The 13,233-nt window shown below is 34.0% G+C and overlaps 1 protein-coding gene across 22 annotated transcripts in view; it reads right to left on the minus strand.

Moving 5' to 3' along the window:
* GPHN (gephyrin) overlaps nt 1-13,233 on the minus strand; it is a 297,276-nt gene that overhangs the window by 62,673 nt on the left and 221,370 nt on the right. For 16 of the 22 annotated variants that reach the window (XM_027708552.1, XM_027708654.1, XM_027708583.1 and 13 more), the window contains one exon: nt 7,584-7,625. The exons of the other annotated variants lie outside the window; for them this stretch is intronic. In XM_027708552.1, coding sequence (XP_027564353.1) covers nt 7,584-7,625 — 42 coding nt within the window. The remainder of the gene's footprint in view (nt 1-7,583; nt 7,626-13,233) is intronic. 22 annotated transcript variants of the gene reach the window in all.

The following is a 13,233-nucleotide window of genomic DNA, read 5'->3' on the forward strand; positions in this document are numbered from 1 at the left end:
CATTACTTGCACTTCTATGTGAAAGGAATATGAACACACACAAACAGAAACAAAAAAATCAAAGACTGTAGCTTCAAAAGCCACCAATCAAGTGAACAGTTCACCTTCAGGCCCAAAAAGTCAACAAAAGGCCATCACCCAATTTCTTATATTTTTAAATCATCTTTAATTTTCACCTTTTTCTGCTGGTGTTTACCAGCAGTTTTGGTTGGAGATTTTTATAGTTATTCTAAAGCAAATAGCTGGACTACTTTTTAAACTACATGAGGAGGAACAAAACATGTTTCCCCATGTGGTATGATCATAAGTTCTGCACTAGCATAACTCCAAAGCAGTTATTTTAGTTAAGCTTAATATTTTTATTTGAGCTGGGAGCATCAAATTTGAAAGGCTTCAAGTACAAGAGCTAAAACTAGTAAACACAGGGAACAATAATCTTATATATGGTGTATATTATAATCACTGACATATACAATATTCAACCAAAATCTCAGACTTTCAAGTAAAAATGAATAAAGTTCTTTTAAGTTAAGCTTCAAACAAGTGTACAGGTGTACTTGAAGCCCTTCAAATTTGATGCTCCTAGCTCAAGTAAAAATATTGACCTTAACTAAAATAAGGAAGTTGTTTCCATGTTACAAAACTGCATTTGAAAAACTGGAAAAAAAGGAAGATAACATAGGGAGCACTGATGGGAACCCACTGACATTTGAGCTATGCATTACTGATACTGACACTGCTGTGTATATCTGATTTCCATGTATTAAAACAGACACTGCCCACTAGAGATACATGTAAATTAGATCGCATGTACAGCATTTCATATCAGTGATTACTTCAAAAGCCGTAACAGCAATGTAATAAAAGCTTTGCTCTACTTTGATTCATTGCTATTTCAGAATCTAGACTAATTTTTCCACAGATTCTGTTACTGAAGCTGACTGAAGATTTAGATTGCTTTGGGAGCTGAACCTAGAGCACAGTTGCATTAAGTGTTATTACTAGTGTAATAGAATGCAAAATAATGTCTGGCTTTTCAAACAAGCTGATTTAAGTAGTAAACAAGTAAATTCTAAACACTACATGCTGGTGAACAGTTTAATACTGGATTTTAAAAGAAAACAGAGGTTGTCTAGAAAAGAAATCTCACAGTTATATCTAATCAAGTCAATTTTATTGCCATACAGTCAAAAAAATGGTACAGCACAAGAAAATGGAAAAAGTCCTCTGCATAAATGGATGCATCTTTAGTGAAATAATGACAAGACTGACTTTGGAAAATGTGAAGGAGTCTAAGCTATAATCAGTCAAAAGGAAAATGACATTCATAGCTTTCTAGCTTGATCTAATTTGTTTCATAAAGGACTGCACATCTCTAGCAGGGTGAAATGTGTCCCTATTTTGTGGTACAAGAAGCAAGGGGAAGAATTTATTAAAAACTGAAACATAAAGATTTGTCTTGAAACAAAAAGTAAGGAACTTTAAAGTTCCAAATGGGGAAGGATGGAAATTATTTCTGAATTACTTGGGTTTTAGAATATAGAAATGTATATTACATTATCTGGAAAATAGTTGTGATTTTATCATTCAACTTCTTAGTGCCTATGCTTCCTAATAAGCACTTTAAACTTTATTTGTTCTTTCTCTGATAAATGCAGAGCTGGGAAGTATTTTACTATAATGAAAATCAATCAAACTATTGCAATTTTGTTAAGTTGAATAGGTAAGGGTTAAGCCAAAATCTGTAAAATGAAATGAGATGCCATTCAAAACCCCTTCTTTTACCACTCTCCCAAGTGTTAAATAGTTCTTTGTAAATGAACTTAGTGCTTGAATTGAACTTACTAGAAGAGAACAAAATAAGTCCAAAGGATTAATATGAAGGGATAATTTTATTTGGCAGAAGTCACAAGGTAAGTACCATGCACAGAGAAAATGTAGGGTTAAGCACAATTTTGCTTCTATTTTGAATGTATGAACTAATAATGGATCTAATTAGGAGATTCAGCAATGGGTAAACAAAGATAAATAGTATTTAAAGTACAAATACAGCAATATTTCTTAATTACTTTTAAAATATTTATTATCTAAGATGTCATTAATCAAAGCTATTAATGTATACTTTGATAAATTACTGCAATAACATACTTTCCTTCCTAATGTAACTCGGAAGTTTTGCCATACTTTGTTGTCGTATGGCAGAAAGAATGCTAGAGAAGATACTAATGCTAATCCTAAACTAATCCTAATATCATGAATGAAGATAGAACTAGCGAAACTATTTTCTATGAATAAAGAAACTAGATATTGTTTTCTCATAAATTTTTGCACTTTAATGTGCACATGTTTCTCTAAAAGTAAGAATTTTAATTCATTCATTTTCTTAAGCCTAGAGTAAGGTGGTACTATTAGCAAAGCAAAATGCAATCCTTTAAATGGCAATTGCCAAATAGAAAGCTCTGACCTGTTGTTAATGTTTAAAAGAGAAATACCTATAAATTCTAATTTTACTTAAAAACTCATTATTCTATTAGCAACTGCAAAAAAAACCCCAAAACCTAAAAACTCAAAAAACCGAAACCACAGAAACCCAGGACTAGATTGTTCCAGCATAGTTGGACAAATCCCAGTTGATTGGTGGATCCTTACTGGCTCTGTTGGGTTCATTTATTTCTTGGAAAAACATTCCAAATTTCGAAAAGCCTCTCTACAAAGTATATGGTGTTCCTAAGGCAACAAGATAGGCAATCTCAATTTAATGAAGGAATTTTTGTTCAATGGCTCAGTATACTTATGTCAGATGTAAGGAACCAAATTCTCTATCTGCTGGACTTCTGCATGAAATCAGAGCAGAAAACACAAACTGCTTATATTTACTTTACTTTTGCTATGTAGAGCAGATTTACAACAGATATCAACAGTGAACTTAACATCCTGTACCTAAAACTGAATTCTAGGTTCCGTGCTGGTGGTAAACATGTGAAAGTCAGCGTTGCAGTTCCTGGTCTTTCAGCACTGCCTTCTATTCAATCTAGCCTAAATAGGAGAACCAGTCTCTTACCTGTCTTTAGACCTGTTCTTTTACAGAATAAGATTCAGTTATTAGCAACATTTTGTAAGGTATACTATATAAAATAGTTTAACCTAGAGCACTTAAAAATCTTCATGTGGTCTCTGAACGGTCTTCTGAAGTCAACTACCTGCTGCAGGAAACAGTATTGACTCTTGTTTTCTGAATACTGCAACTTAATTCCCTGTACTGGTTACCCCGTATAATTAGATAAGACAATACAGGTCTTTGTTGTTTTATTAACAGTGCTAAGTGTACAACCAAATCAATAAGTATGCAGCCAATATATATTCTAAAACTATTTTTATGGAAATAATTACATTTTGTAGGAGAGAAAAGTAATATTTTGCAGATCTTTCACAATAAAAGGCATCATGTTCTAACCACTCAATGAGGCTAAATAAAACATATGACAAGCTACAGACCTGCGTGTCTTCCTCTTTGAAAAACTTAATTTGTTTAGAAAGTAGGAATAGCACTGCAGTAAACATTTTGTTGCCACTGTCCTTCCAACAAGCAGATCAACAGGTTTCCTTCATTACGCTTTTAGCCAAACACAAAGCGCATGCAAAAGCCAGAGGACAGGGAGAGAGAGGGAGACAGAGGGGGAAAGAAACTGATGTTGGTAATAGAAAGTCTGAGACACAAATGAGAATAAAAAATGGGGCCATTGCATAACACTACCTAAGTGTAATTTTATACATTAGGAGACTATGGACCTTCATTGGACAATCTGTTCAATTTACATTGTGTGTGACATTTTTAAGATACAAGTTGATGTCAGAGTACTTCTAAAAATGTAAGTGAAGTCAATTTGATGCAATAATTTCTTAAGTGAACTACTGCTAATTAAAAATAAATTACTATGTTTTGTGACAACTGGATAATAAGTAAATTACAGATATATTATACATATACTATACTTCACAACTGCTAAGTCATTATTAGTTCTAATTAATAATTTTACTCTTAGGCAAATCATTTAAGTACCCCTGCTAACATTCACAAAAATTACAGGCATTAAGCTAACTGGTTTTCATCAAGGGTGAAAAGCTTTATTGCATGCTGTGAAATTTAAAGATAATATGAACGTATATTTTATCATTATAGCATTTTAGAGCATTAAAGCTTTACTTCTCTTGTCACAAGGAAATCACTATTTAAAGAAACTCACTTCAATTTCACTGAATTGAACCAAAGACAACATCTGATTCTAGACAAGTAGAATTGTTAAGGTGCTGACTGGGGCTAAATAGGTATATAATACTACTATCCTGTAATGCCTGGAGCTCAACAAACCAGGAAAACCTTTCTGTACCTAAAAGCAAGCATAAGTTTCTAAAATCTTTCTGCCCATTCCTCTCAAATAGGCATCAGTTGACCACATCTACAGTTTCATCCATGCAACTGGTGACAACAAAAAGGAACAGGTGAAAAGTTTTTTCTCGTTTTAGATTTAGATGCAAAATAGCCTCTACAAGAACATTTTCTATGAAAAAACATAGGCAGCAAAATCTGCCTTAAATTCTTCACAATGCAGAATATGCAGGTACTGTTTCTCTTCTGCTGGAAGATCTTCTACTTCTTTAATCAAAGACCTCCTATGTGACAGCAAATCCTCGATAGTACACTCACTTTCCTTTTTGGCAATCTGAGCTGTACCAGTGCCAATTAATCCAATTCCAGAGCTTTTCTTAACAACGAAAATTGTGAGGAAATTTTTTGTGATTAATCTAATACATCTATTTCCTAAAAACAGAATTCAGATACCATTTATATGAGCTTCTCCCTTTTATCTTTTGTTGTATCTTTGTCAGAAGGCACATTCAGCTGAATTCCCACAGCACTGATTCCATTTCTCTCGTCACTGTGTTCCTGATATCATCTGAAGGTCCAAAGCTATTTGGTGATGACTTGGACAAAGAAAAGTAAGAATCTCCAAACCTGGTGCTTTAAGAATTAGCTTAAGAAAAATATTTTCTTGGAATAAGAACCACAGAAATAGGTGTGGACATAAGAAACAACCTTGAGATCCTATCAAAAATGTGGTTCTTTTTTCCCTCCTGCATATGAGACATTATACAATACAATATTACTCATTTTCTTCCCCTGATCAAAACTGCTGGCAGGTTTTCGGACTTGATTTAACAATACTTCAGTTTGGGAGATTTCCTATCATGTCATTTAGAGGCCAAGATGTTGTTTACTCATAGCAACCTTTCCCATTTTCCAAAATAATAGCAGATGACACTGAGCATTGCTTGATATGCATCCTGACATTAAGTTGTATTTCCAAATGAAGAGTCTCTCACAAAGATAGAAATGAGACTACAAATCCTTTACAGACCCCAGAGAACCTCCAATCCCTTCCTGCCTCTTCAAATAGCTACAACTGCCACAAAGATCTTAAATTTCAACTGATTTGTTCCTTTGGATCTGTCACTGGCTCGAATGGCCTATTCAAAAATACACAGGGTGCTATCCTGCCACCAGAGAATAATGTATCTGTATTTTTTTTAAACCTTCAGTTTGCAGTTTAAACAGGGCTGTTTAGGTCTTGCACTGTGTGTTCCATGAGTATAAAATTCTGATTAGCTAGAAACTGCATCACAAGATCTGGTTCACCAGATGCCTGCATTTTAGATAGGAAGATCTTGCCCTTGGACAGAGTATAAAGGATGAATTGCTTTCACAGTCTTGCAGTGCCATCTTGATACTTCAGCTAGCAGAGTCTTTTCTACAAATTGCAAATAAGTGATAGCTTCGGAGAAGGCAAAAAAGTTTTTGGAATCTGATCAAGGAGGAGACCCATACATGTTGACTAGTCACCAGTTGCAATACCCTAGTTTGTATTTCTTTCAAAGACAGCGATCCCTCCATAAAGTGGAGGGGAGGACCAATTACTAAAGTTGCAGGCAAAGCATGAAGAGTCCAGTTTCCTGAAACTGACTTATTGATTCATAATCTCTAAGAGCACGTTCACCATTTTTGCTGATGGTGATCCACTGCTTTTCCCTAATTTCATACAGATCATTCCGAAGAACGGAGTGAGGATGGCTTCTGTCTTGCATCTGTAAGCACTAAACTTAATTTCTTGCTCCTGTATTAGCTCAGAAAAAAGTGTCTTTGTATGCACATTAATTTAGTATAATTTATTTATTCTGTATTGGTGTTTTGATGATAATGATAAAAACAATGAGGCTTTCATACAATACAGTAATGAGTTACAATAAACTGCAGAATACATATCAGGTGCTTTTAAGAACACATACTTGATTATTTTTAGAATTACTTGTCTTCTGGTGCAGCCAGACAACAACTATTGATCCATTACAGAAAAACTGGTAAGCATCTTTCTTCTTCAGAACTGTTCTATTATATCTTCTGCCTATTCATTCACTGAAACTAGGAAAAAACTTTCTATTACTAAGGATAAGGAAGTGCTAGAAATGATTGCTTGAGAAGCTGAAGATTCTGAGAACAAATTACACATCAGCAAGGTACTGGTTACACACAGATCTTTCTGTTTAGGGACAAACTGATCGAGTAGGTGAGCTCTTGATGTTTGCATTTTGTATAATTTTCATGAATAGAACATTCAGATCAGGTCTAGAACTTGGCCTACAGTGTGAGGTAGAGCGAACTGTTAACTTTTTATGAGATCTTGTCAACTTTAAGGGATTATTTTAAAATACAGAATAAATAACTATGTCTGCTCAAGACTGATTCAGTATAGAAGAAAACTTCAAGTCCATCTTTTTGATATTCTTCTATTTATCAATTATAATAATATGCTGAAGCCTAATCTTTACACAGCAGGTAATGGTGTTAATTTGACAGTATTTTATAAACTCTGTTTCTATCCCATGATATTGTGAATTCTAGTTTATCTTAACATACTTCTTTTCTCTCCATTCTAATTACAGTTGAAAGTATTTTTATTTTCAAGTCCTGTTAAGATGGTACTATACCTCATTGTAGAAGATGATCATGAAGCTGATACAGAAGTATTTAAAATGGTATATGCATTTTGGCAGGCCGTGACCCAAGCCAGAGCTTTGTGAATTAATAATGAACTTCAGATATAATGAACACACCTATATCTAGACAGGTAATTAGTAATTATAACTTGATGGCCATCTTTACATAGTCTTTCCAGTTCCACTATCTGAAAAGGGGTCAGATTAACCAGTGCAGCATTTGGCATTTTGTTATTTTTATTTTAACGTAAGAGATAACTAAGGATGCTTTATCATACAATTTCAGCTCGTGTGCTATGTAGCAGATGCCTAGCTAGACTATACATCATGGTGGCCCCGGACTGGTACAGTGATTTTAAAACCACGCTGAACATGGTTGCAGATTGATCATGCAAAATCTGCCCCCCAAGCTGATTTTTCCCCACTTGTGCACAGTGCAATGCAAAAAAAAAAAAGGAATAAAAGTAAATGAAATCAAAAAAGTGTGATGGGTGAGCAGGTCGACTGTGTGAGAGAACACGTGCAAAGTATACCTCAGAAACACTATAGGTGGATGAGCACGAAGGGAGTCGAGCCTGGTTGTGCAGTGGGGAAAAGAAAACATTGTTAAAAAAGAAATGGTGGCACAGTAAGGGTCTCAGAAAGTTTTCTGTATAGGTGGTTCCAGCACTGAGATAGTAACAGGGGGTTCATAAAGTTTCCATGACCAGCTATTTCATAGACTCCAAATTTATGCCTTTTAAGGTGGAAGCTTCTTAAAAGAAAAAAAAAGTGTTGTATTTGAAAAATAATTAAAACTAATGATGAATCTGAAGACAACTATCAATCCTTCCTTCTCTAAATAACTGACAACACTATCCTTAGGACAATAAGGTGTTCCAGGATGAAACCTTACTAATCTCTTTAATTTAAAACTATTAGTTTTATTCTAACTCTGCAAAGGCTACAGTGTGAAAACCCATTTGAGGTCCTGTATATCTTTATGTGTTGACGTACTCAGAACCAGCATTTTAACAGTGGAGGTTTTTCTTCAATCTCACTGCCCCAAAAACCAGAATAACTTGCAAAGTTCAATGACTAGTGGACAAATATAGGTTGGTAGAAAACTGCAGATTATGCCTCTATGCAACGTAAAGTCTGTGATTCTTGAGGGACTCTGTCCACTATCAGAAGCTTGCAGTACAAACACAAGTCAATTGGTAACAGTAGTTTTACTGATTGCTTAAGACACATTTTGTTTATATGGGATAGCCAATACTCTAAACTATTAATCACCCAGACATAAATCAAGTATTAAAAAAGGACTCTCCAGTAGTTTATAGGAAAATCCTTTCTTTGGGTGAAAATATTTCATGTTTCACTGTCTGTGAAGAATGAGTAAAAGCAGCCTAATAAGTGAAAATTAAAAAGACGTGGTTCTTATAAATGCACTAAAAATCCCCTCTTGATTTTTTTTCTGGGGGGGAAATATTAATTATGAGAAGCCTTAGCAAAACTTCCTTAGACTTAAAAAACTGTACAGCAGTTTAGATATATTTGTGGTAAAGATGAATACAGCAAGAATTTCCACATAAGTTATTAGTGACCACTTGCTGACTTAGATATAATGGACTGAGCAGAGAACATGGTATTCATAAGAAGTCTTTGAAGAATATTCTTCAGTCTCAAATGTGTATTCCATATTTTTTCATTGAAATATAAAATATCACTTCTACAGTCACATTGGTCTGTGTTAAATTATGCCTCCATTATATGTTTCTATACAATTGATTTTTCCTCCTTGAAAAGTTTTTAATACTCTGAAAGTATTTTTGTTCCTTTCTTGCATTGTGCATTTCATTTGCTCTTCCAGATAACACTACCAAGAAAATTTGAATCACTTCACATCATCTTAAATATTCACATCGTCAGCACTTTCTTAAACTGATGAAATGTTTTTTTTATGTTGAAATGATTTGCAGAAGGATTAAGACAAAACCAGAAAATTCCTTCAGACAAATAGCAAGAGCAAACCCCACAGTTTTAAGAAATCAATTATTATTCTTAAACAGTCTATTTTATAATTAAAGAAAAAAAGAAAAAAGAGAGAGCCTCTTCTGACAGAGCAAAAACTGTTCCTAGAAACATTGCTTTGAAATCTTTCTAAGAAAGACAGGTGTGCTTTTGCTCAGAACACGGGTGTGGCTATTCACCTAAGACTTTTGGATGAGTTTCTAATTAAGATTCTCATAAATAATGTCCAGCCATTGTTCCCATGGTTTGTCTTTCAACAGCATGGAAAAAAACATTAGCTTGGGCTTTGCAGGTGAGAATCCAAAGTATGCAGTAATAGCAAGAATCATCACAGCATCAGTTTTTAAAGTCTGAGCAACTAGATTAACAAAACCAACAATGGTGAGGAAGTTTGGAACTATACTCCATAAAGATCTCACCCTGTCTACTCCTCACAGCAATTTACAAGGGGTATGGTAGAGACTTGTGTACTTTAATCTTCTCTTAGACAACTACTACAAGTAGAATACTATTACTTTCCTTGCCAAAGTATCCCGTAATCTAATTATCCATATTTTCATTAATAATGAAACCATTTAACTTCATTTTTATTCCAATTAGAATTTAATAACTGCAAGTAATTTTATAGTTTCTTTTTTGTAGTTCTAATTCTATAGAAGCAATGGTAATATTCCTTTCAGCAAGATACCAGTATATTTTATTTCTTCCTATGCTAAAAAACATACACACACACAATTTTCCTTAATCTCCTAATCTTACTCCAAAATTCATTTTTTCTTATGTATAGCCTCTCAATGTACTCATTTAATTTTCTCATAATGATGAAATCAAAGGTATACTGAAGTGTTCTAGTCTCAAAATGACCTAATGTTCGTGAGGAAAGGATTATGCTCACAGCACACTCCTGCACATGGGGATTGCTGTGTGTTTTATCTTCAACTGGATCACACAATGTGACTGTTTAATCTGCTGCAGACTTACAATTTTGTGATCATTTCTATGTGTTGCTTTCTTGCTAACTAGTCTCCATTTTTAAGCATCTGCCCAATTCCAAGATTTTGTAAGCTTCTGTGCTATTAAAATTAAATGTCAGTCCTTTTCCAAGCTCCTTGGATGTTTCTGCAATCTATCACCAACTCTACTTAAAATTTGTTGTCATATATGAACTTAAGTGATTGTTTCTTCCAGTTTGACAGAGGGGGCAGCTCTCCTTATTTTGCATGCTACCAGACAACCCCTACATATTATGCTAGGTGAAGCTAATGTGCTAAAATGTGCTCTTTTCCCCCCATGAACATTCAATTTAAGGGCCAAATTATCAGTCAAAGAAATTCCCCACCATGAGAATGATTTAAGAAGAGCTATGCCTATTTACATCAACTGAGAACCTGGTTCCAATGCTGCAAGAGCAATTTGTTGTCAGTTGGAAGGCCTTATTGGCTTGACTCAGATCTTTAATAATGGAATATTAGGATCAAGAACAAAAATCATGTAAATGTAATCCTTCATCATGGTCAAAGAAGGTGGGTACTTAAAGTCAGACAGAAAATGCATGCAGGAGACTGTAGACTCTGAGAGACACATGCCTGTCTGAGAAATTATTATCCTGGTTTCATTTAACATCATCTATTGACAGTATTTGGCCTCTGCTATGAATTCTGAGAATGTTTTTCCTGAACAATCCAGAATCTCTAACTTGGAACCATACTGGTTAAAAGCCACAAAAAATTGTTTGGCATATCACTTGGGAACTGTGTAGAACTTCTATATTTAGATTTAAATTTTTTTCTGATGGGCTTTCCATAATATTTTTCTGCAGAAATTAAACTTGCATTTAAAATTCTTAGCCTGCACAATTACAAAAAAAAAAAAAACAACCCAAAAAATCTCCAAAGCACAGACTGAAGCATTATTGTTCTGCTGAATTTCAGAGTAATTCCACACTTTCATAAGGTTATCGGTTTTAGCAGGTATTATGAATTCTAAAATATAAACCAGTCAACTCTTTCACTGTTGATCATGTCAGTAGCAAATACACTTGCTACATTAATTTGAACAGTGGGGGAATGCTAACATATCCAAGTGACAGAACGCTATTTTTTCTCAACAGTTCAGTGTCAAACTGGTCTCTGGGAGGGGCCAGAGGATTAAGGAATGAAAATAACTTCAACATGAATGAATTTCTCAAGAAGAAATGCAAACCCAAATCTTAGGCCAGGATTAATTTTTTGTAAATGGTTATGTGTTACTGCTGATATTAAAAGATATCAAAAATGAAAACTACTCAACCTCCAAAATTGCTTAATTAACTCAAATTTTCATGCATTTTTTCAGTGCAATTTTATTTCAAATATCTGGCAGGCTTTCTAAACTTTTGGTGGCATCAGGGATATTCTGCAGAATTCCAATGTTTCCTACATATTTCCAATAGCCTTTGAATTTAATCCGAAAGCATGTCTTTGCAATTCATTCTGGAACAAAGGTTCCACCTTAATGGTATTTTGCAATACACAACTGTGCAATAGCATTTCATTTTCACTTACGGAGCTGGTCATCAGATACTACATGCTTCCCCTCCCACACCATTCAATAGTTTTGCCATGTTGTAGGAGTATCAGTAACTTACATCTAAAACCCTTTCCAAAAGCATATGGAAAAGATGAAAATTATTTTAACAATGAATTATTAACAGATTCCTAATTTTTTTTTCTCCAATTCTCCCCTATTGAGAACTGTCCAATATTTCTTTCCTTTCATCAGTAATTTGTATATTGTTTTTTAAAATGCTGTCCTGTCTAAAATATCCATTATTACTGCATGAGTCAGAGCAGCAGTGACAAAGCAGTAAATTTTAGCAATGTGCTCTGCTTGTTTTAAGAAACTTAAAGGCGTATGCAGAATATGTGTAACATTTCTTTGTTTAATTACTTACATTCTTTACTGACTGACTGACTTAGATCACGTAGGGTATGGTCACGAAATAGTAGATAAATTGGCACAGAGGAACAGGACAATTTCATGACAACTCATGTAGTCATGTTGTCATGGCTAATGTAGTCACAGCTTTTAATCTGAAATCTTTCCCCATGTGACAATCAATGAAATAATGTGTGATTAGAACATCTTTTTTGTAGTACAAGATTTCACGACACAATTTTTTTTCCTGGTTTTATATTTATTCTTAAGCATTAAATCACAAATTTAAGAATGAGTAGTTTAAAATAAAGGAACTTGCTTTGTCTTGATTGTGACTAATAAATATGAGTTGCCACCAAATCTGAAATATGGCACAGTTTATTCCCCTCAAAACTGGATTCTTAAAAGATTTGCCAGGAAAAAGATACTGTCCTTTAATCAAATTTATTTTATAGAAACTGCAAAATATTAGCAGTTCAATTTTCTTGTATTTGACCTGCAAAAGATTATAAACTCAAGAACTTGTATTTGACAATAAGCAGTAATCATCTTTATGTCAGATACATAGCTGGATAAGCAAAAGCACCCAAAGGGGTAAAAATTATCAAATCATTATAATTACCAAAATTATCTTGCACTGTATAACCTTAGTGGATTATGCATTAGAATGATAGTGCTGAGAATGACAACAATCATAGTATATGGAAGACAAACAGGACATGAATCCAAAGAAATTATTCAGAGAACCTTCAGTGAATGGATGTGCAAAGGGATAAAGGGTTACTAAGTTTCACATCTACTATGCTAAGTGTCATTTTTTCCTAATTTTCATTATACACAAAATTATGTGGCTTAAAGTCACTTCCACAGAATTGCTGAAAAGCTGATCTTAATTTATGAGTTGAACTACTAAACATGAGGTACTGCTGTCTGTAGTGTTATGCTGGTTTTAACTTGCTTTATTAAATATTTCTGTGAAAAATGTGCAACTTTATAGGGTGTCATAACATACACTAGATTCTAATTATTTTTCACATTTTTTTTCATTAAGGAATAAATGTAATGCATAGGAAATATGCTGCAGAATTTTATGCATTAGTCTGCTAAAAAAAACAAGCAACGAAATATTCACAGCTGTCATTCAGCCAAATATTAACCTAACCCAAAAAGACTGAAGCTAAAGACAGAGGTACATGTGAACCTATATGCTTTTGGGTTACCTTATATTAGCCACAGTTTTTGGTTCAGGTAGGA

The sequence above is a fragment of the Neopelma chrysocephalum genome, unplaced genomic scaffold, assembly GCF_003984885.1.
Source record: "Neopelma chrysocephalum unplaced genomic scaffold, ASM398488v2 Primary Assembly neopelma1_24, whole genome shotgun sequence".
Classification (NCBI taxonomy): domain Eukaryota; kingdom Metazoa; phylum Chordata; class Aves; order Passeriformes; family Pipridae; genus Neopelma; species Neopelma chrysocephalum.